The sequence below is a fragment of the Pagrus major genome, chromosome 12 (assembly GCF_040436345.1).
Source record: "Pagrus major chromosome 12, Pma_NU_1.0".
Taxonomy (NCBI): Eukaryota; Metazoa; Chordata; class Actinopteri; order Spariformes; family Sparidae; genus Pagrus; species Pagrus major.
Window position 1 is genome coordinate 18,617,053 of NC_133226.1, and position 22,885 is coordinate 18,639,937.

Below are 22,885 nucleotides of genomic sequence, written 5' to 3' on the forward strand. Positions count from 1 at the left end.
AACACTGCTAAGTCACAGTGTGATGAGTCAGAGATAGCTTTGAATGATCTATTTAAGCTTCATAATTTCATTTAAATGAGCGACCTATGTCTTGGATTATCACCATTTAATAGCGCTGCAGTGTTAGGGGTAAAAAAAGGGTCAATTTGTCAAGCTTGGTTAGAAAATGATCCAGTTTCCTGCTACAACTTACCGTCATCTGGTTTTTGTAACAGTGAAAAGCATGTGAAGACAGCTTGAAATAAGCATAATCTGATGGTGTGCTTTGTCCTTGTTGATTTGTTATGCTTTGCTTCGTGAACAAGAGTTACTGTTTGTCAGATAAACAACATCCACGAGTTTAAGTGTCAAGTCATGCAGTTCATTTGGTCTCACTGCTTTTAAAACTGCTTTTGAATAGGACTGACATGCCAATTTGTATTTGTGTCAGTCATTGCAGCTGATTCTGTCCTCAGTAAACTTTGTAAAAATACAAAAAAAGAGGACGCCGTCTTTCACGATTACAACTGCAAACTTGGCTCCTGTACACCCAAGCTCCAAGACTAAGTTAACAAGTTAGCATGTTTTTAAGATGTAAAATGAGCTTCTTTATTTGATTTTTATTTTTTATTTTTTTCATAGTTCTTGGCAATAATCAAGTCATAGCAGTCGCAGCCATCCAAGCCATCCCTCAGCTCCACTGCGATATTGGTACCACTCGGCACACTAATGCCCTATCACTGGCCTACGTACAGGGAATGTAATCTTGTTACATTAGCTCAATCAATTATTTACTGGGGCATGCTGCTAGCCAGGCTGTAATTTCAGACCACCCTTTCTCCCTCTGCCACTCCCTCCTACCTCTGAGGCTTTGAAGTGTTCATCCAGACATTAAGCTGGCACAGTGTGTTGTTCCAAAACGATAACAGTCACGGTCTTAGTGAGTGTAATCACCATGCTCAACCATGAAACAATAGTGGAAATATGCTTAACAAACTCATTTTTATATCTGTTTAGATAGTAGTTTTTTGGTAGTTTCCACCCTGATTCCGACCACATGCAGAATATATGTCTCTTCATATTTACACAGGAGTCCAAGCAGAACTGTTCAACCCAGGAACCCCCAGTGAGTAGAAAAATACCCCTTCACATGGAAAGGTGCAATATCCTGTGTCAATAAACAATAGTTGCACCAAACCACAGAAACATCGTCGTGACTGACGTTTGTCATCTTTTCTTTATAGAAACTGTGCTGTAACTCCCTGTCTGTGTCCCACTGCTTTCTGTTACGACCCCTTTTTTAAGCACTTATCTGTTCTCCCCTCCACAGGTGGTTTTGGCAGCGCTCCGGTGTTTGGGAGTCCCCCTTCCTTTGGTAGTGCCCCAGCATTCGGTGGTGGAGCAGCGTTTGGCACAAACGCTTCCTTCAACAGCAACATTGGTTCCTCCGCTGGTAAAGTGTTCGGAGAGGGAACAGCAGCGTCCAACATGGGCGGATTTGGGTACGAAACTTTATATGTTCTGTGAAAGGTCTGAAAAAAGATTTACTTTTTAGAAAATATACACACAGACATGCTTGATGCAAAATACTGATTTTGAGCAGCTTGTACCTCTTTTTAATAAATTAATGTCTTGCCTTCTCTTCTTAATGAGGTTCTGAGATCCTTAATTACATAGTATAAAACGAGTGGCAATCACCTAAAGTTAGCAGCCAGCTAGCCAATGTTGACTCTAGAGCCCCACAGATATGTCTGTCGATATTACTATCGGCCAATATTGGCTTATCACAGATATATCGGTATTGGTGTATATGTTGTTCGATATGCGCCGATAGGAACACTTTTCTATGAAATTATAAAACATTATGTTTTGGATAGTTTACTATTATTAAATTCTTAATATTTTATTTAGTAATACTTAGTTAAGTTTATAGTTAAACTGTAAAATATCCTGCCTCCATTACATATCTTTGTGTTTCATGACTACCTTTGAGGGATAATTGGCAAAAATGAGTGCATATCGGCCCATATATTGATATCTCACTTGGCAGTATAGACAACAGGTCGCTTTTGCTCAGTTTTAGTACTTTTTAAACAAACTAGCACGTCTTTAATTAACATTGATTTTAAGGCGGTCTATATAGGGTAATGCTTTGATGACCTGTTCAAATTTTACAGTATACAGTTGGAATATTTCAATATTTCCCAGCTTTCCTCTGTGAATTTTGTATAAGTATATTTGGTTTAAATGGCTCTGGCATTCAAAGCAAAATCAGTAAAAGCTTTACATGGCAAACTTTTTACACCACAGTTAGTGCATATATGCAGATTTATAAACGTCGGTAAACCTTGGCTCCTTTCCCACTACCAGTCGACAACTTAGCTTTTTTTCCTTTTTCCTGGTGTGTCACGTTCAACGTCACCAACTTGCAAGAAACCAAGGAAACAAATGAACGATGTTTGAGCTCTGCAAGAACAGAAGAGGATTGGAAAAGTATTTACGCACCAAAGAACTTCAGCGTGCATCATAGCACTGCACTGGAAAAGGGTAGAATATAAGCATGTCCCCCCGGGTTTCATGTTTCATCACTGCTGATGAGAGCTGGAGCCGTTAAACACATATCGCATACACATCCTCATTTGACCCTGGAATGAATGCAGATTGTATCTTTTTCCCATCAAAGAGAACAGCCAGATGTTAGTGTGTTCGTGAGTTTTTGTCCGGTGTGAACAGGCTTTAAGTAGTCACACAATAAACCCACCTGTCTATTTTTGGTTATAACATTGTTGCAGTCACTAAACATTTGATAACGTCAGTGTCACCAGGCTTTTCGTACAATACAGAGGGGAGAGAGGAGCAGCAGGTTTTCGCCTGCAGCGTGAAGCAGTTTTTTTTTTTTGTTTCTGTTTTTTATGAGTCTGAACATCTGTGATCTCTCGCTCAGTGCACCATCACACAAGCACAACACATAAAACAAATGAAGGGCAACATTCAGCACATTGTTAAACACTCATCAACATCATAGTGAGGAAGTGCTAAAATAAACCAAATGTAGACCGAGGGTTGAAGGCCCCATTGAAATCTTTTCTGCTTACTAAGAGAGGATGCTTTGACACTGTTTTGACACAGTTTTGTTTTTTTTCTCACTCCAACAGGTAAGACTGAAGGTTTAAAGTTTAAAATCGTACCTCCACATCAACTTACCAAGTGGGGAATTCTTTACAGCCCCCAGCAACTCAGCCCCATTCCAACTGAGATTTCATTTAAAGATACAGGAGCAGGGATTATTTTATCTTTTCCCCTCCTTCCCATCATTTCCACTCTAATGATTTCTCCAGCTTTATCATCATGGTGTGTTCACAATGTGCACGTGTTTTGTTACAGTGAACGTGGCAATGAGCCCAAAACTGTGCGGGACTAGATTATTCGCCTCAGATAATCTCACTGCTGCCTGCAGATTAAACTGGCCTGTTCTCTCTCTCACTCCCTCTCTGTCTGTTTTGCTTATTCTCCCTTTACTCTCCCTTGGGAGTCGATGGGCGTGGGTCCTGTTGAGGGGATTACCGCTTAAACCCCCATCTCTCAATCCTCACAAACACCATTTGACACCTTCTTCCTTACTGGCATGTTTACAGGAAACATACGTACTATAGTCATTTCTCTCTAATCTCTCTTGTTTTCACCCTTGGTTTTTCTTCTCTTGTTTTCACTAATTTTAATTCAGTAGTTGCAGTAGTGCTACATCATTGTCTGCATCTGCTTCCGTTTTCAGGTTTGCCTCACCTCCCAGCGGCCCGTCCTTTGGCGCCCTAGCCAATCAGAGCGCTCCGTCATTCGGGGGCCTGGCCCAGCAGGGCTCTGGGTTTGGAAGTCAGCCCAGCAGCTTCTCAGGCTTTGGACAGCAGCCACAGGCAGGAGGTGAGACTACGACTTCAGTTGCCCCCCCCCCCCACCCATCCTTTTTTTTCTCTCTCTCTATTCTTCCCACATCATCTTCATATGGAAGCCCTAAACAGCCACAGGTCAGACATATTATTTCCTCTGTTTTCCATTGATAACAAGTTAATTATTATTTGTTTTCTTGACATCACAAGTTGTTTATGTCATTATCATGGAAAAAAACAAGCTTTGTTATCCCAAGATAACAGGATAGATTCCTATCCTTTATTCCCTCTTATAACTTAAAGGCCTGATGTTAAAGAGTTCAGCAGTGCCATGCCAGCATGCATACATGGCATCTTGACAAGTGTAGCAACTGACTTAAGATGAAAATGTCATGGTCCACTGCATCTCATGAAGTTGTTTTTCATGATAAATAATCTCGTTATGACATAAATAACTCATGATCCCAATAAAGCAAATAATATAATGATTATCATGGGAAAACAGAAAGTAATATGTTTGACCCATGGTCGTTTATGGCTTCTGTAGGTTCGGGATTTGTGGGAATTATCCTTTTTGCATCACGGTTTTACATTTTCACTGAAAAATCTTGCTGCCATATCGCAGTTTTGATAATTCTTTGACTCATCATGCGGCCCTAATTGTTACCTGAGTTCCTTTACATCTGTAATGGTACTATACTGTATTTGCTCCTGCTACTGAGATGCTACAGTAGTTCATGCACTAATAAAAGTGAGCATCATTTTGACATTTTACGTGTCATCTTGACGGTTGCTGAAACATTCTGCGGCAAATCAGATTCAGAAATGTGGAATTCATGACCCAGATTTGTCAGCAGATCAGAGTTCTCTTGCCGTCTACCTCCCACTAATTTCTGGGTGTCTTTTTTTTCCCTTTTTCTCTCATTAGCTGGCTCTTTTGCAGCCTATAATGGCTCTGTTGTTAGTCATATACATACTGTACATCAGACTGTCCAGTTGCCCCTTTTGTCCATTCATCTTTCTAAACCTTCTCCGCCTCTGTCGTTCAAAGCCCCCTGGGTGGCAAAGCTTTGCCTGTGTCAGGTCACGTTGTCAGACAGACACACTGATCTGTTTTGGGATTATGAGTTTTCATCTTCTGCCACACTGACAGTCATAATGTTTTATTGCTACAGAAACCAAATTAATCACTTCTTCTCCCTTATTTTTTTGTAGGGTTCTCTGGAGGTACCTTCGGGTCAGCAAACCAGTAAGTGAGGTCATCACATTTACTTTTAATTCTTGTCTGTCTATATGTGTGTGTGTGTTTGTGAGTATGTGTGTCTACCAATGAGTAGACAGACCCATATTTCTCCCTGGCTTCACCAGTGCGCGGTGCCTGTGGTGCTTGTAGCTCACATTTTGCTTCCACAACACGACTCCCCATTGAACCTTTTCAGATTTTATACCACCATCACCTCATCTGACCTCATTTATTTCCTTTTCTTCCTCTTTATTCATTTAGAGTCAGATGGAGCTTTATTGCTAATTCACTGCATTGAAATATAGAAAGGTTTTTCTCTGCTTTCAACCTTAAATAAAAAGAAGCATAAATAAACAAATAAAATCTTGTTCTAACACAGTAAATACTGTACAATAATGCATATGCTGCATCATTCTGACCCCCTGTGGAAAGTAGCTGTCCCTTAAACCTGCCCTGCATGATTGAACGCTCGAGCAGCACTTCCTTACTAATTGCCCTCCTGCGATTACATTTTCATCCCCATCCTACTCTCTCACCATTTCTTTCCCTCCTCCCTCCATCCCATTCTCTACCTCTCCCCTCTCCTCTGCTGCCTCTCCCACCGTTTCGCCGCTACGTGTCACATGGCAGCCAGCGTTCCCCGGGGTGTGTTCCAGTGGAATGCACTCTGAAGTGTGCAGGAGTGTGTGGAGACGCGGCTCAGCCTATTGGACACATTCACATACTGTTAATAATCCTCCTGCCTCGCTCTTTTGTTAGTTTTTCCTTCCTTCTAACAGTATGCTCAGTGGCCACGTTTGCATGCACGCTATTATTCCCAATATGACAATATGCCAAATTTGATATTGGTCTTGTAAACAGCATATTCCATTTGGATACTCCAAATTATTATTCAGAATTTGGTTTTAGGACATTATTTTGACTTGTACACAGCACATTTAGAGAGTGCATCCAATTTGGGATTTTACAGCTGTGTGCGATAGAGCCCGACTGATATAATTGGCCTGTATTAGCCTATTACCGATATATCAGTATCTGCATCTGTTGTCCAATATGTGAAGATATGAAAACTTTTTTTCAGAGATTATAATGCAGAAAAAGATGTGTGGGGTACTTTATGTATTAGGGGTCGACCAATGTGGCTTTTTCAGAGCCAATACCGATTATTAGAAATCAAGCAGACTGAAAACCGATATTTGTTACCGATATTTATTCACTGTAAAAATGAAAGTCTTTAAATTTAGAACAACTAGTGATGAAACCTGAGTACAGTTTACTAAAGTACTGATTTAAAGTACAATTTTGAGGTACTTCACTTGAGTATTTCCATTTTCTGCTACTTTATACTTCCTCTCCACTACATTTATTTGATGAATTTAGTTACTAGTTACTTTGCAGATTTAGATTATTCAGTGTTTATAGGCTAGTAATTGTGACGTGTTACCAATCAGATATTGTTGTGGGCAAGACATTTTGGGAGAGGATGCTGCATCAGAGCCAAAGTAGCACATTTTTAAATTAGTCTATTTTATCGGCAATCTGACGATCACCAATAACGATAATCAGGAAAACGCTGCATATCGCCCCCAAAAATCGGTCTACCGCTATTATGTTTTTTTTTATTTTTTATTTATAATATAAAGTACCAGTTAAGTAAACTGTTTCAGTGCACTGATGTCATTTTAGACAACTAAGTATATTGTTAAACCGTCAATAAAGATATCCTGCCTTCATTATACAGTATATCTCACGTCTCGGTATCAGCATCAGCCTAAAAAATATCAAACATCCACTTGCCTGTTCACAGTCAGCTCCGTGCGTTTTCATGGATGCCTTGCACACAAACCACATAGCCACCAGTGTGAGATGCATGCCTTAAAGAAAAGCCCACATTGTATTATGAAATGTATTTTTATATTTACTGCTGCTATTGTGATGTGATTTGATGTTATCTTTGACTTGTTATGTCCTTCGTGCAGCTATTTTGACCCTGTCTTGTCTAGGTGTCACTTGTAAAAGAGATGTTAATCTCAGTGTGACTTCCTGATGAAATAAAGGTTATATACATTTCTGGTCGGAAGGAGAAACAAACCTAATTTTAAACCTTATGACACAAGACTTGGATATCAACAGGTTTTAGGATATGTGCACGTATTTTCATTGACATTTTCAAGAAGGTGGCTGAATGACGCTGTGTTTTCATGGTCGAACAAGTCAGTCATCATCTTATTTTGACGCAGATAAGGAAAATGGCTCCAGCCGTCCCGGTTTTCCATATTTTGACTTGATAAACAATATATTAGTGGGAAGATGCACAGCTCCTTGTAAATGGGAATATTAGCTGAATATTCATTTTCTGAATGATGCCCCTTCAAAATCATTTGCATTTATGTTTGATATCTGTTGAACTTCAGAAAGTTTTTGAAAAGCCCAGAAATCCTTAGCTCCAATATTCAGCATCTTAATGACAGCACCATTACATCAATTACATCAAAAGGAAGATTTGACAGGGTTACTCGTTATAATATTATTACTACGTGTGGTGTTTAAAGCATTGAATCTCTTTTTGAATAACCTCTTCCTGCTTTGTATGTCATTGGAATTCTCCTTTCAGATCAGGTCCTCAGACATTTTCCAGTTGGAGAAGTTAGTTTTATGAAACCTCCGTGAGCCGGACGTCACTGCCGCAGATATCTCTGCAATCAAGCTCTTTGTGCCTTACAGCGGATAGAAGGACAACGGGGAAGATTGTATTAACTTTGGGTTAAATAGAGTGAATTAGAAGAAAGATTTACAAGCATTTTCTTTTCGGAGAAACGTTTTTGTACATTTTAGACAAAAACTTAAGTTTTCGTGCAGTGTGCAGTCATTCTCTCCATACTTGATTATTATTGAAGTTCATAGAAGCAGAAGATGTGTCCTGTGGGGTGTCTGGAAAAACAGTTTTTTTCAATGTTTCTGAGAGTTTTGAAAACAGTTTTATGAAACGAAAATCGCTGTGTACTGTTACACATTGATGCAGTTTACAGACTTGTCAGTTTACAGTTTTCTTGTTGTCATTCATACTCCAGTGGGGTTTTGGCTGCAGCATTTTTAAAGTCACTGTTTCTGCACATTAAAACATGGAAATGCCAAAAAAAAAAGCTTCTGAAAATTTCAATTTTTCAGTCTAAAACATCGTTCAGTTACAGAATGTCAAACATGTAAGCTCATGAAGAGTGTACCAAAATGAAACAAACACCATATTTTCAGCTGTCATTAAAAAAAGTATTGTGGTTTGAGATAGAAAAAGTCCTGTTTTCTCTTCCTCTTTGCATTCCCACACGTGATGTATATTTTTACGTGACAAATGTAAATTAAATGAAATTTCTCCAACAAATTATTTTTCTCAAAATTGTATTCATTAAAGCAGTCGTGTTCATGCTTCATTGATTCATTCGAGTGATTATGAAAGTGTAAACAAAAGCACACATTGTTCAATCTGATTATAATGTGACTCCCGAATGTAGTGAATCATTTTCATAGTGAAGTTTCCTTTTTAAAGCCTGCAGATTTCTCCTGAGATGACCGACAGATAATCTCGAAAAGTATAAATATGTTGATTTTTGTACAATTTTTTATCAAAAGCTGAAACACCTTTGACAAACATTGGAATAGCGCTTCACACCATCACAGTCGAACTAGCGTATAACTAAGCTTAGTATTTCCTTAATGGAGAGGAAGATGAAATCTGAATATTAGCCATATGAAACCAAACACATTTAATTTGAGGTGGCATGAAGAATAGCATGGCAGCAAGCCTCGGGCCATGTTTAGACAGTTCACTAATTAATGCTAAGTCCCTCTTGATATGCAGCTCGTTCCTCCATCTTCAGTAAAGAATTCATTGACTCGGAGCTAAATTGGGTTGTGGGAGAATGCTGATGGGGATCTACAGCCTGTGTGTTGTGGCCACCATCGAGTTATTTTCCCAGCTTATGTGTGTGTGGTAGGGCGAGGGGGCACGTCACCATCACCCTGTCCACCCTTATCTCCACCCGCCTCACACCAGACGGGTGGGAAGAGGTCCTGGTCGCTCTGAAGTGGGACGGGAATGTCAGGGTCATAAAAAAAAGTGACCTGAAGCAGCCACCTGCTCCAGTGGCCAAATCCACATTCCCCAATAGTCTTAAATAGATAGAAACTGTAGGCTGGAGCCGGACTTTTGATCCAATTCTCAAGCAAGTCCCAAGTCATCTGTTCTTTGGGCAAGTCACTTTTTTCCCAACCTGCATTATCAGGATTTAATAAAGAGAATTGGCATCTGTATAATAATTATATAACCCTAACCCTAATACAGAGACAAATACTATACCCCAAGAAAATCTTTAGGGTATAATCCCAAAGTTAAGCGTGCACTGAGTAATTGCATAACACATTATAAAGGCTGTTTTGCACAGATATGAATACAGGTGAGCCTCGGGTACAAAAAGCTTAAAACCCACTGATCTAACCTGTTCAAAAGGTACAACGCTGAATTAAATTGGTAATAAAGGTATGGTGTGTAAGACTGGGCCACCTGCCAAGTTCATGTTTAAAACAAATAGGGGGCAGCATATCACTTTAGTAATACTAAAACCACTGAACTGAAAACATAAAATAAACGCAGACAAGTCATTCGAGTCTTTAACTCACGAGTCAAGATTGTGTCTTCATTTGTCTTCTGTCAAGTCATTAAAACATCAAGTCATCAAGTTGACTCGCGTCCACATCTCTGACTGAAGCCATTGGCTATAAATCAATTATAAATCTATGTTTTGTTTTTAATGAGGAAATTGTGGGGGGTTTTTGGGATTGGTCAACCAATCAGGCAAACAAAAATGTTTTCTAATTAGTTTTGTATTTTTGTCTGAACAGACGACATTATCTCAGTGATGTGTGATCAGCACCAGATCTGTCTGATGTTTCAGGTAAAGATGGACACGCTGGCAGATTACAGCGGGCACACGGGCAGTTACCGAGCCCAAAGTCTGTAATGCTTTCAGCTAAAGCGGATGAGCTTATGAGATTTTCAGCACCCACTCCACAACTGGGCTGGATGAGAGCATTAAATGTTGGGGGAGTTTTTATTTTTTATTATACCACAGATATAATAGAAATACTCCACAGTGACAGGACTTATTACTTGGTCCCCTGTGTCCCCGTTCCCGGTGATGGAAAGTGCAGGAAAGTCTCACAAACACTCGGGAAGATGACAGCTGTCTTCATGGAATCCAGATAAAAATAGCTCCACCACCCCTCCCCAACCCCCACCCTCATCCTCTGTTTTTTTTTCTTTTTCTCCCACCCCCCTTAAGTGAGTGATGATTAGCAGCTCTTGAGCACATCCCGCCTCGCTTCGCTGACATATTCATCATCTCTACATGTGTCACTGCATCTTTTGGGTCTTGGGGCTCAATCTGGTCACTCATGTGTCTCCCACACTGTACGTAACGTAGCAGCCGGTGAGTGTTTGGGAACAGTACAGTGTGTGTTTGTGAGCACCAGCTCCTCTGAAAGAGCCTGCTGCAATTTGCACTAATGGGTAATTTTGACTGCACAGATAATCCTAATCCAATAATCCACTAACAAACAGGGAAGACCTCGCCCCGCTGTTTCTCCTCTCACCGTGCTGACTGGGTGCTGCACTGCAGATCCATTTTTCGAAGGCCTCCTCCCCCATCTGAAGAACGGCACCTGTGGATACTCAGAGTTTGAAAGATTTAACAAGGCGTCTTTAAATTTTTTACAGGAAGACGAATAACAAGGATAAGTGAGGTCAACAGAAAGCAGAGCAACAAAATAAGAGTCAGACCATCTGTATTCATGATATTACATCAAATTGATCTGTAAACATGTAGTTTAAGTTCAGGCGCACTAGCAGCTGTAGGGATGGTAATGTTGGTTTGTTGGTCGGTCCACCACTTTGCTTCAGACCAAAATTTCTAAACAGCTATTGGATGGATGTCCATGAAGTCTGGTAGAGATATGAATGATGCACAGAGGATGAATCATCATGAATTTGGTGGTCACGTTTGCATTTTTGGGTTGAAATGTGTCAACAACTATTGCTAGGATTGACATTAAACTCACACACGATCATTCATGGTCCCCTGAGGCTTCACTCAGGCCAAAACACCAGTTTTAATACTTTAAAGGTGCAATATTTAAGATTTTCATGTTTTCTTATTAGCACTGGTTTACGTGACACATTCAGGGTCAGGGTGAAACAGATGCTGTAACGTAGCCCAAAAAAAGACACATGTACAAACATTCAGAGTTCAGAGTGGAGACGAGAAGTACTCTGAAGAGGAAGAGTACTTGCTGAGCTGTTAGCATGACTGAAGACTCGTGATCTTGTTTAACATCTTTGATTCCTGTCAAATCATCCCATAAATCTGCCTCTTAATGCTCCACTTCTCATAGTCCACACATAATTAAGTTTATCAATTGTATTGTATTCTATTATAGCTCTGACGTCCCACTCATAACCTCCAGCTGTGTGTTTGTCCCGTCTTTCACTGCTGTCACGCAGTCCTGCAGGTACTGGTTGCAGAAATATAAGGACATGATCACTTTGTATGCTGGTATTCATGCTGAAATGCTAACCACAGCTTTGAGCATTGTAGCATTGCACTGACGTGAACATAATGCCTGATTAATAACACTGGCATACCGAGAAGTCTATCCCAACCTCCCAAACTTTAATTACCTACCTGCCTCACTTCCTCCCTTTTCCCCCCTCTCTCCCCCTCTGTCTTTAACTGACTCACAGGGATTAGGCAGTTCAGTGTCATTACTTATCCTGATACTTCAAAGGAGCTTTTCACTGAGAGTTTTAATTTCAAACTCCATTTAGTCTCGCAGAAGTGTCCAGAAAAAAGAGCTCTGCCTCCACGGGAAGGAGTCGACACTCCATCTCCATTAACATGCGGCGAAACGTAAACAGGTGCATGCAAATTTAACACTTAGTTTGCCTGCGAATGGATTACCGAGAATGGGCTTAAGGTCTTATCTAATGGACTTGATCGTGGATGTCAGGCATTATCACAGATGTCAGGAGGGAGGCTTTGAGCATTACCAGAGTCACAGAGTTGATGAAGAAAGTTTTCCGTTTCTGAAACCGAGGCAGCAGCTGGTGTCAAACCCCATTCCTTATATCCATTCCCATTATTCAAATGAGAACATTAGCGAACATCTAAAATTAGAGCGTAAAAAGCAGCCAGGTGAAGGAAAACAGGGGCCATGTGGAGGTGCATGGCTTGCAATGACATTAGATGTGGTTACACAGACAGTATGTCTTCCATTCTGATTGAAAGGAGACATATTATGCTCATTTTCAGGTTTATAATTTGATTTTGGGTTATTACTAGAATAGGTTTACATGTTTTAGTGCTAAAAAAACACATCAGTTTTCTTGTACTGTCCAGTTCTGCAGCACTGTATTCCCGCTCTGTTTTAGCTCCTGTCTCTTTATAGTCCCCCCTCCCAAATACCCAGTCTCTTCTGATTGGTCAGCTCCCACACACCTGAGCCAGCACCTCTAACAACAACAGAGCAGCTGTGCTAAATCAATTCTTGCGTGCCAAACTAGCCACTACGCATAAATTACGCAAATGTGTGACATGGTGACGCGGTGCGATGTCACAAAGTCAGGGAAATAAAGGCGGGAGTACTGACGAGGCGTTTCAGGAGCAGTGTTTTCTGTGGGAGAGAGGAGCTTCTGTAGGGGTAGACTTTGACCTTTTTAACTTTCGAGATCTTTTATATGCACAAAATCGAAGTAAAACGCTGAAGGAAAGGGAAAAAAAACATATAACAGGTCTCCTCTAATCAGAATATTATTTTTTCTGACATGTGCAAAGTGGGTCCACGCTGCGAAGCGTCCAATCTGCCAGAAATATAACAGAAGAAAAGGAATAAGAAGTGTTTTCTTCAACTTTATTCAGAAAATTCAATTTGTTCGCTCTGCCTGTTAGTACAATTTTCAACATGGACTCACATTGTGTCCTCTGAACAATATTTGCTTTCTGGTTCATTCATCCTTTTCGAACACTTGTGTGAACGACTTGTTGTTTCGAGGCTTTTGACCATCGAGGCGTTCAGTACTCCTTAACTCTTTCAAGATCTCCACCATAAAAGTTGCATCGGTCTCAGACCAGTTCTGTTTTGCTGCAGGCACGTTTCTGCTGCTCCTGGGAGCAACGTCACCTATGTGGGATGAACATGCTCGAAAAGTCTTAAAGTATTCATTCCAACCAGAGAGAAAGGATCGGATTGAGCCTTTACTCAATCTGATCTTCTGGATGAGGTGGTTAAATGAGGCATTTCAATTCTGCTTGGGCTCTTATGCTGATCATTCATGGAATATAAGGGTGCATATAAACATAGCTGTTTTCTCAAGTATCTGCTCAATGTTACCATCGATCCCTCCATAAGAACTGAGTATATGTGGTATTTGGTATTTACCAAAAACTGCATTAAAACACAAGCAATCCATGAATAAATAAGAGCTGGAGTGCAAAGCTGCTTTAAAAAGTAACAGCAGGTAACAGTTGATTTCGTTTAACTCGGGTATTGCAGTGGGAATGAATGAGTTTGGAAGTTTCTCTTCATAGCCGGAGGTGCTCTGAAACATCTGCCTGACGGGAGCAGCTGAGAGGTTTCGGCGTACATCCACACACCTACACTGCTACACTGTGTTTTTCCTGTTTCTGACAGTATTCAGCCGGCTGCTCTTCACTGTCATCATAATAAGGGTCCTTTATAGCAGATAGCTTGTACATGCTGCTTGCACCCTCGTTCACTTACATTGAAGTGCACTCGAGGTCAGCCGCTTGCTTATGACACAAAGGCTGTTTTTCTTTGAAAGTGTAGCCACAGCTGGCTTCTGAGTGCATCACCGTTACATTTCCCACTCAGGTGAGCATTCCCTGTTTCTACAGCGCTGACGTCCGAGAACTGAACCTAAAAGTCTCTGCATTGTTAACCAACCTCCTTGGACTATTATTTGATTGCATCCCGTCCCTTTGAGAGCGTTTCAGTTTGACCTCTCGAGTCTCCGTCAAAGTACTTCATTTTCTTATTTGCTGAATCAAGGACTTTCCCCTTTCCACTAAGCAAGCATCTTGCATATGAATGCATATTAAACACTGCTGGTGTCAGCAGATGTGTTACACTGACAAATTTGGGGCTCATAAATTAACCACTACCCCTAAAATGATTCCTGTTTTCTTTTGTTCCTGTTTTTGATCATAAATAAAATGTTACGGTGTGCTAATGAGACAAGTGATTCAGCACCAACAGTATGAGCTCGAGACAGTTACATGTTAGTCACACAGCTCTCGTCTCATCTCCTTAATGTGCATCTACAAAATAAGTGTCACTGTTTTTGTAACATGTCAACATCTGCGTGCTTTTATTTTTAGAGTGCATTTATTTAACAGTCTCCAATGGCTGTTTTCTGATTGGCCAAAGAAGATAAGTATAGGACTCATGGGCCATGTGATCGCTAAGCTTTTACATTAATTACATCCAAACATTTGATTGCGGATAATGCCAGAGTCCGCCGGCTAATGTAGGCACAGACCTAATCTGTTGTTGTTTCTTGGATTTAGCTCAGTGAGCAAATGGGAGGAAATAATTCCCCGTTTCCTTTTTTTAGATTTTGACATAAAGTAACGTATGACAGCGAAAATAAATGTCCAAACCCCGACAACTAATGTTTCTTTTTATATTTGAGCTTTTAAACCCTTTTCCAAAAGGTGCTGAAAATTGGTACCAACAATTCTTCTATTGAGGAAACTTGACAAGAATTGAGTGCATTTTTGTCGGAGGACAGTTGGCTGTTGATGTATGGAGGTGCTAAACTTGGCACAGCAGCGTGGAATGACCAGACATGACAGTCCACGCCCATGAATTTTGTCTAAGCTAAATGGCGTTGAGGAATGTTTCACACTTTGTCCTCACTGCCATCAATCATCACGACATGTTTGGATGTTTTTGACTACTCTTGACACTCAGAAAAACCACTTGAGAGATGGAAAAGGGAGGAGGTTCATCCGAAAGCAGTCGACACTGGCGGCGTAAAGAATTATTACGGTGGCTTTTTACTGAAATGACTCTCTAATGGCATCACTTGAAATTATTACAAAAGAAAATTAAAAATGTGGCTCTGTCTGCTTTTTCCCCACCTATTTTAGACCTGTCGTCATCCCACCAGATTTCCCCCGACCTTTTGTCAGCTCCTTTAAGTTGTTCAACTGTGGAGAGAGAGAAAGTAAAGTAACTATGAAATGATAGGGGACTGAGTCTTATGTTTAATTCATACGAGTGAAGGTATTAATATTCACAGAAATGAGCGAGGCAGGTGCAGGTCTCACGAAGAGCTCGGTTCAACTTGTGTAACAGATCGAGATGCTTTCCCCGCGGAGCTGCTTGTGATGTCTGGGTTTATTACAACAACCTTGGCAGAGTGTGGGAGGTGTGGGATCCAACATGCTGTAATTACCCTGATGACAATTAAAGTTGTCCAGTAAGTACCCCTGTCCCAGCTTGTGGGATGTTCAGCTCTTAATGGCTATCATTAATTTAAGTGGAAAATCACATTATACTGTACGGTAAGCAGCTATTGTCCTTATTCATGGCTGTGTCTGACACTTCAGATGTAGTCCTGATGTACATGTTGTTTAAATGCCAAGCTGTTACATAACTGTTTGGGATGCAATGTGACTGGCTGGCTTTAGCATAACAATGATTGATCTACTTTGCTGCATTACATTTAAATCACAGTTACATAATGTTGCCTGCAGGGTATAGCCTTTAAATTACCTAAGAAGGTTTTAAAGAGACTTGAATTTAATTTACAAACATCTTTGATATTCTTTCTTGTACGCCATAGCTGGAAATGACTAAAAATGACTAATATTAACTAAAAGTTACGGAAGCCCTAAAGGGCCATGCATTCATACGTTTTATTTCCTCCGTTTTCCCGTGATAACGAGTTAATTTCATTTGTTTTCTCGAGATCTCGAGTTATTATCTCGAAATAACAACTGCCGCTTTCCCGAGATAACGGGATGATTTTCTCGAGATCTCGAGATAACGAAACTTTGTTTTCCCGAGATAACGATATAATTAATTTGAGATCTTGAGAAAACAAAACGATAGTGTAGTATATTAAATCACTGCAGGAAACATCATTCAGTGTAGCAGTGTCAGAGGAGCAGGAGCATATCGATCACTGCGTCACATATCTTTTCAATCAAGGCCTGACACAGGCTGAAATAGCATTATGCCTTGCTATTACAGATAATATACACATTAGTGCGCATAATCTAAAAAGACGGTTAGTAAGGCTTCGGCTATATAATCTAAGTGAGCCTGATGTCGTCGTTAACTACATAGCTGACCAGCTACGAGGTCCCGGGCGTCTCCACAATCTCAGGCCTATCATATCACAGTCATTATCTCGAGATCTCAAATTAATTATATTGTTATCTCAGGAAAACAAAGTTTCGTTATCTCGAGATCTTGGCTGTTGTTATTTCGAGATAATAACTCGAGATCTCGAGAAAATTATCCCGTTATCTCGGGAAAACGGCAGTTGTTATTTCGAGATAATAATTCGAGATCTCGAGAAAATTATCCCATTATCTCGGGAAAACGGCAGTTGTTATTTCAAGATAATAACTCGAGATCTCGAGAAAATTATCCCATTATCTCGGGAAAACGGCAGTTGTTATTTCGAGATAATAATTCGAGATCTCGAGATAATGACGAGATCGACGACATCAGGCTCACTTAGATTGCGCCACCAATATAGCTGAAGCCTTGCTAACCGTCTTTTTAGATTACGCACACTAATGTCTATATAATCTGTAATAGCAAGGCAAAATGCTATTTCAGCCTGTGTCAGGCCTTGATTGAAAAGATATGTGACGCGGTGATCGATATGCTCCTGCTCCTCTGACATTGCTACACTGAATGATGTTTCCTGCAATGATTTAATATACTACACTATCGTTTTGTTTTCTCAAGATGGCGAATTAATTATGTCGTTATCTCGGGAAAACAAAGTTTCGTTATCTCGAGATCTCAAGAAAATCATCCCGTTATCTCGGGAAAACGGCAGTTGTTATTTCGAGATAATAACTCGAGATCTCGAGAAAACAAATGAAATTAACTCGTTATCACGGGAAAACGGAAGAAATAAAATGTATGAATGCATGGCCCTTTAGGGCTTCCGTAAAAAGTGGAGTTAAGTGACTAATCCAGGACAGTTGAATTAATCTAATTAATTGTATCGTTAGCCCACTCAGGAATTATTGGAAAGTACTTAAAAAAGAAAAATGTGATTGTGATAAAAAATAATTCTAGGTCATATCCTCCCCACTGGCTTTCCATCATACTTTAATGCTGTGGCCATTATGATCATAAAACGGTTGTTTAATTATATTCAATGTGGTGTTAAAGGGTCACAAATCAAATTAACTTGAAACCCTGTGATTATTTCTGATGTTGTGGCTGAAGAGGAATCTGTTGCTTAATAGAAATCTTTTGTTGTTTCTAAATACTGAGGTTTAAATTTAGCTGGTCCAGGGTGATGAGGGGTTACAATCAGGCAGCAATAGCGCAGGTATCCACCTTATCCCTAGCTCCCATGATACCTTCTGAAGATCTGATGTTTTCCATGCTAAAGTGACGCTAATCCTCTTTTCTAGAGCGATTGGCACAGTGTATCATTTATTCATGAGGATCTAGCATGCTATATTGGCTAATGATGTGGGAACCATTACTGATACAATACTACTAACACTATTATTATTGCTTAGCCCACTTAGCTAGCACTTACAAAGTCTTGTAAGTGACGCTGGTGCATTAGTTTAAATGATACTGTAGTTTTACAAGTAATCGTTTCACCATTTACCTACCAAGGAAACTAAAAATGATTTATAATGACTACCATATACGTATGTTTTTAATTTTACAGTGCAAACTCCTCACACAATGCTAAAACCCCAGAAATGTCAGAAACAAAGAAAACAGGAACATACCCCTAATTAAGTGTCTGTTACAGATGTATTGCACTGAATGTGAGAAAACATCATACGTCCATAATTGCAAGTTCAGTAACTTTGAAAATCAAGGGCAGAACATCTAATTTTTCCAAGTCATGGAGGACAAAGAAAAATGCGTTAGCGTTTATCTATTGTGACGATGGAGCCAAATAAACAGGTGAAATGTGAGTATTTTGTCCTCCCTGACTTGGAAAGCTGAAATGTGAAATATAAAGTCGTCCTGCTCCATGCAACAAAGTTATATAGAGGTCAATCCTGGTAGCGATGGAAGTCTTTTCAAACCAAAATAGCCAGTAGATTTCTGTGGATCAGTGGCTAATAAGCCCCAGCTTTATCCCCCAGATCTCAAAGAATGATGAAGAGCTATTGCCGCTCTAACATTGGCACTGAGGGAGTATTAATAGTAACGTCTGGTGCCAAAGATACAGTGCTACAGTGATTATTTGGTATTACAAATAGGGACAGGTGGATGTATGCAGGGAGACACTGCGGCACACTCGCAGACTCTGAGCCAAGTATAGCTGTGAATGTGCAGCTCAGGAATGTGACCAGGATAGCAAAGACAGAGGCTGCAGGTCCAACTGGACATACAGGAGCTGCTGCTGGACTTTATTTGGTATATCACATTTTACTCAGTCTCCTCTACTTCACTGTTATCCAGAGTTTTCCGCAGTTCTCATTAAAGCCACCAGTGGATTAAATCCCCAAACTTGTCCTAAAAATGTGTGAGTCAGTGTCGCTCATATCTGCAGTGATACTCTGAGCCTGTACTGAGAGAGAAACTATCAGCTCGCTGCTCATGCTGTAGAACAGAGATTAATTTTTAAGTCCTTACGTGCCTAATGTGGTAATATGATATATCGAGTGATGAAGTCAAAACTAGAGAACCCAGTGGAGCAGTTTGCAATCGTTTGAGAACTCCTTAAAGAGTGATAATGGAGGTGCAGTGCAGGAGGAGTGGGGGAAAAAAAGCCCTCCGCTATTATCGCTGTTCAGCACACCTGTGCATCCTCTTGCATTTCAATGACTTAATTCAGACTCATACATTTTGATTAATTTGATTCTGTGTTGGTGCGATACAAAGAGTCATTGGTCCATTGTGCCTCATCTTATGAAATGTATCTTAAATTTAAAGGTCTTATCGATAACATTGTACATTACATCATAATCCCTGACCATGAAAGGATCTCTACCGTGTTGTTTGTCTTATTCCTTTACATCCTATCTTGATGTCATCCCATTCATTCGCTCCACATGTCTTTTCTTTACTGTGTCGTCGTCTACTGCTTTTAATCGCCGTCATCGGCTCAAAGAGACCCATATAGAGCAGTAACATCCTTTCTGATGCTATAGAAATCTGTTGGCTGACTGTGGCACGCAGCACATCATGTGCTCAGCCATGTATGTGTAGCCTCTGGGTTTGTTCGTATGCGTGCAGCCTTTTCAAGATTTTTCAATTCAGCACTTAAGTCCTGCATTTCTTTGTCCTGGCTCAGAGGGGATCTTTGATTTGTGCAGAGTGAATGAACACAAAGGCCAACATATTTTGGAAGGAAACCTCCCTGAAGGGACACGTGTATGGATGAAACGAGGAGATTCATGGAGTGTAAATATCTCTGACGAGGATGTTTGTTTGTTGGTTGCTTCGTCAACAGGATTACACAAAAATTACTGAACGGATTTTCACCAAACTTGGATGACAGATGAGTCTCAGCCCAGAATAGACCCCACTAACTTTTGGTCCAGATCTGGATAAAGGGACAGAAAAACATATTTAATGATGCAAAAATTGTATTTGGATATCACTGTAAGCTTAAAAGAAAATGAAAGACAACAGACAATATTTGCACATTTTATTCATTCATGAAAAAGACCTTTTTATATATATTTTTTCCAGGGTGTTGTTTCCCCAGTGTTGTGCATTTTCACAGTTTTAAATATTTGCCAGAACTGACCCATTTTCAAGTATTGGTGTAAAAGTCAAAGCTGAACAAAAGAACACAAACTGCTTTAACTATTTCAGTGCTGTATTTCCAAACAAACCAAACGAAATGAGAAACACACATAGTCCCTTGTTTTATACCTCATGTGCTACATTTAGGGGTTGTATTTAAACCATGGGATTATTTTACTTCTTTTTTTTTTTCTTTTTTTTTGAAGTAAGGAGAATAGCGAGATGATTTTTTTTATTTTTCATGGAATAAAACCAAATGTAAAAGCCAGGAAATGAAGGCAGGTGGTCCTTGGTGTGAACTGGATTTATTGGTTTAAATAAGGGGATGATGATTCACTGATGGGGGGGTTAAATAACAACATAAAGATCTGAAGCAAAGGTAGCAGCCCTCAGAAGAACTGTGATGGTGTGGGTTTAGGAGAGGAGGCTCTCGTTCACTTGGCACAGCCCTACGAGCAGAAAACACGACAATAAAGAATCTTCCACATTGCTACATTTTGCATTGTAACGTTTCTCGGAAATACAAATATGCTAAATTAATTTAACAATCAAAAAACAATTGAAAACAGGCCTATGTCACTCACAATGTCCTACTGCATAGTTTTGGCTTTGTCCAATTTTGGCACTTTTTGCCTTCCATACAGCAAACGAACAATGTGCGGCTTTTGTTTTTCGTGGCTTTAGTTAAGGAAGCACGTAAAGCATCAATTGAGTTCTTCTGTTGTGTGAACATGAAATACACATCATTAACACATCTTCAACAAATTCAGACACACACACAGAAAAACAATTAGTGCCCTTTTCCTACAATAAAACATGAAACGCTGCTGATAGTTGACAGGCACCCTCTCAATGGCCTCGATACTTTCAATTTCTCTAGTTCAACAACAGAAAAGACACGTATATCACACCCTGTTCGTTTGTAAACAGGTGTGTTTGTGCATATGGCTTCGTTAGCATGTGCATGTGTTCGGACGGTCCACGTGCGGGGCTGATAAATGAGTTCACGCTCCCAATGTGACACTGCTTTGACAATCAGATACCACGCCAGGCCTGCTCCTTTTTACCCTCAGGGTGTTTGTGTGTGTTTGCGAGGGCAAGCTCTGTCCCTGTTTTATGACAAGGACGTTACATTCCCTGCACTGTGTGTCTGTGTGTGTCTGTTTGTGTGTGTCAGAGAGAGACAGTGGAGAGAGAGAGTAGAAATAATGACTCAACAACAGCAAAAGCACATGACTGAAACTCCTCATCCCGTCCAAATCCCTCAAATGGGATTTAACACAGGCTCGCATGAACACACACACACACACACACACACACACACACACACACACACACACACAGTGAGTGCCACTGTGGATGTCAAGGTTTAATTACATTACGCATAGTCCAGCTTGAGTACTATCCACAACGTCATCGCAGCAAGACAGTCCACAATGCAAAGATGTCCCCTATACTACGTTAGGTTAAAGGTCATTGACTTCATAATATCGGCGGCAGATTTCTCTCAAACACCTTTCGGTTGACATGCAAGTTGTGCTTTGCAAATGTCAACGTTATTTCGAGCCGGCTTTAACGTCTAAATAGATTTAATTTGTTGCCACCTTCATATTCCTCCCCCCCACTGCCACTCCTGGACTGTCTACAAATACATTTTAGGACTCCGCACACACACACAAACACTTTGACCCTGACCTTTGCTATGTGACCTCACGTAAACCTCACCCATGATTCGAGCTAGCCCTTGCGTTGCACAGCACGACTCGGCACAGTTCAGTCCATCTAGGGCATGCAAGTGTGTCACCGCAGATCTAATTATGACAGCAGTCCCCCAATAGCCTTTTTAACTTCTCCTCTCCATCTCCCCTACGCCTCCAACACCCGGCGACCCAGCCTGGAGCAGAGGCTATCGCGGTTAGGCTACGCGTGAACCGAGCCGAGCAGGAGGGTGTAATGTAGTTACAATGTGAACAAAGCAGCTAAAAGCTAGTGGCATGATGTTTGAGGTCTGGTTCAGATAGATATTGTTTGACTTTTACTACATTAATCTGCATGGATCTCCAACTTTAGCTCCTGGTTAAGGAAATATTAGGATAATTTGGGATATACCTGCTTTCTTTCTGAAAGTAAGATGAGAAGATTGATATCACTCTCATATCTATGGGCTAAATATGAAGCTAGCCATGAGACAGTTTTAGCTTTAGAGGTGTAAGTAGGTATATTTTCAGACCCAGGCTAGCTCTTTCTCCTCTCTTCCAGTCTTGCTAAGCTAACTGCTGGCTGTGGCTTCATATTTAGCACACGGACATGAAAGTGGTATCAATCTTCCTGTCTGATTCTCGTACAAATAGCAAAGTTTCCCCGAAATGTTGAGCTATTCTTATGCAGTTTTGGTTGGAATATCAGCGTAATCAGAGTAAAATCACACAGTTCTCCGCTTTGTAATGGTGTAATAGACAGACTATTCGATAAAACACAAACAAACGTGTTTTGAACCAAGTGTAATGGATGAAAGTGTTTTGTTCAGTCGATAGTAAGGAGATGCTAGCACACTGAAACAGCAGCAGCTTACTGATCTTTGTGAAATACACGAGCGGGTCAGACTCGCATGCAAATTATTTCTTTGGTTGGAGCAAAAACACAGGGACTCGGCGGGCACGCTGGACTTGTAAGATGTTTGTAACATCTGAAAGAGAATAACTGGCCATTGACAGGACGAACTCTGACA

The 22,885-nt window shown here is 40.4% G+C and overlaps 1 protein-coding gene across 13 annotated transcripts in view; it reads left to right on the forward strand.

Annotated features, from left to right (window-relative positions):
- nup214 (nucleoporin 214) overlaps window positions 1-8,538 on the forward strand; it is a 32,856-nt gene extending 24,318 nt beyond the window's left edge. For 6 of the 13 annotated variants that reach the window (XM_073477605.1, XM_073477610.1, XM_073477606.1 and 3 more), the window contains exons 33-37: window positions 1,070-1,105; window positions 1,310-1,481; window positions 3,752-3,897; window positions 5,079-5,112; window positions 7,721-8,538. In XM_073477605.1, the coding sequence (XP_073333706.1) occupies window positions 1,070-1,105; window positions 1,310-1,481; window positions 3,752-3,897; window positions 5,079-5,112; window positions 7,721-7,757 (425 nt within the window). In that variant the 3' untranslated portion in view covers window positions 7,758-8,538. Of the gene's footprint in view, window positions 1-1,069; window positions 1,106-1,309; window positions 1,482-3,751; window positions 3,898-5,078; window positions 5,122-7,720 lie in introns of all 13 variants that reach the window. The other 7 variants (XM_073477612.1, XM_073477613.1, XM_073477615.1 and 4 more) reach the window with 2 other exon arrangements.
- Window positions 8,539-22,885: the final 14,347 nt, after the last annotated feature.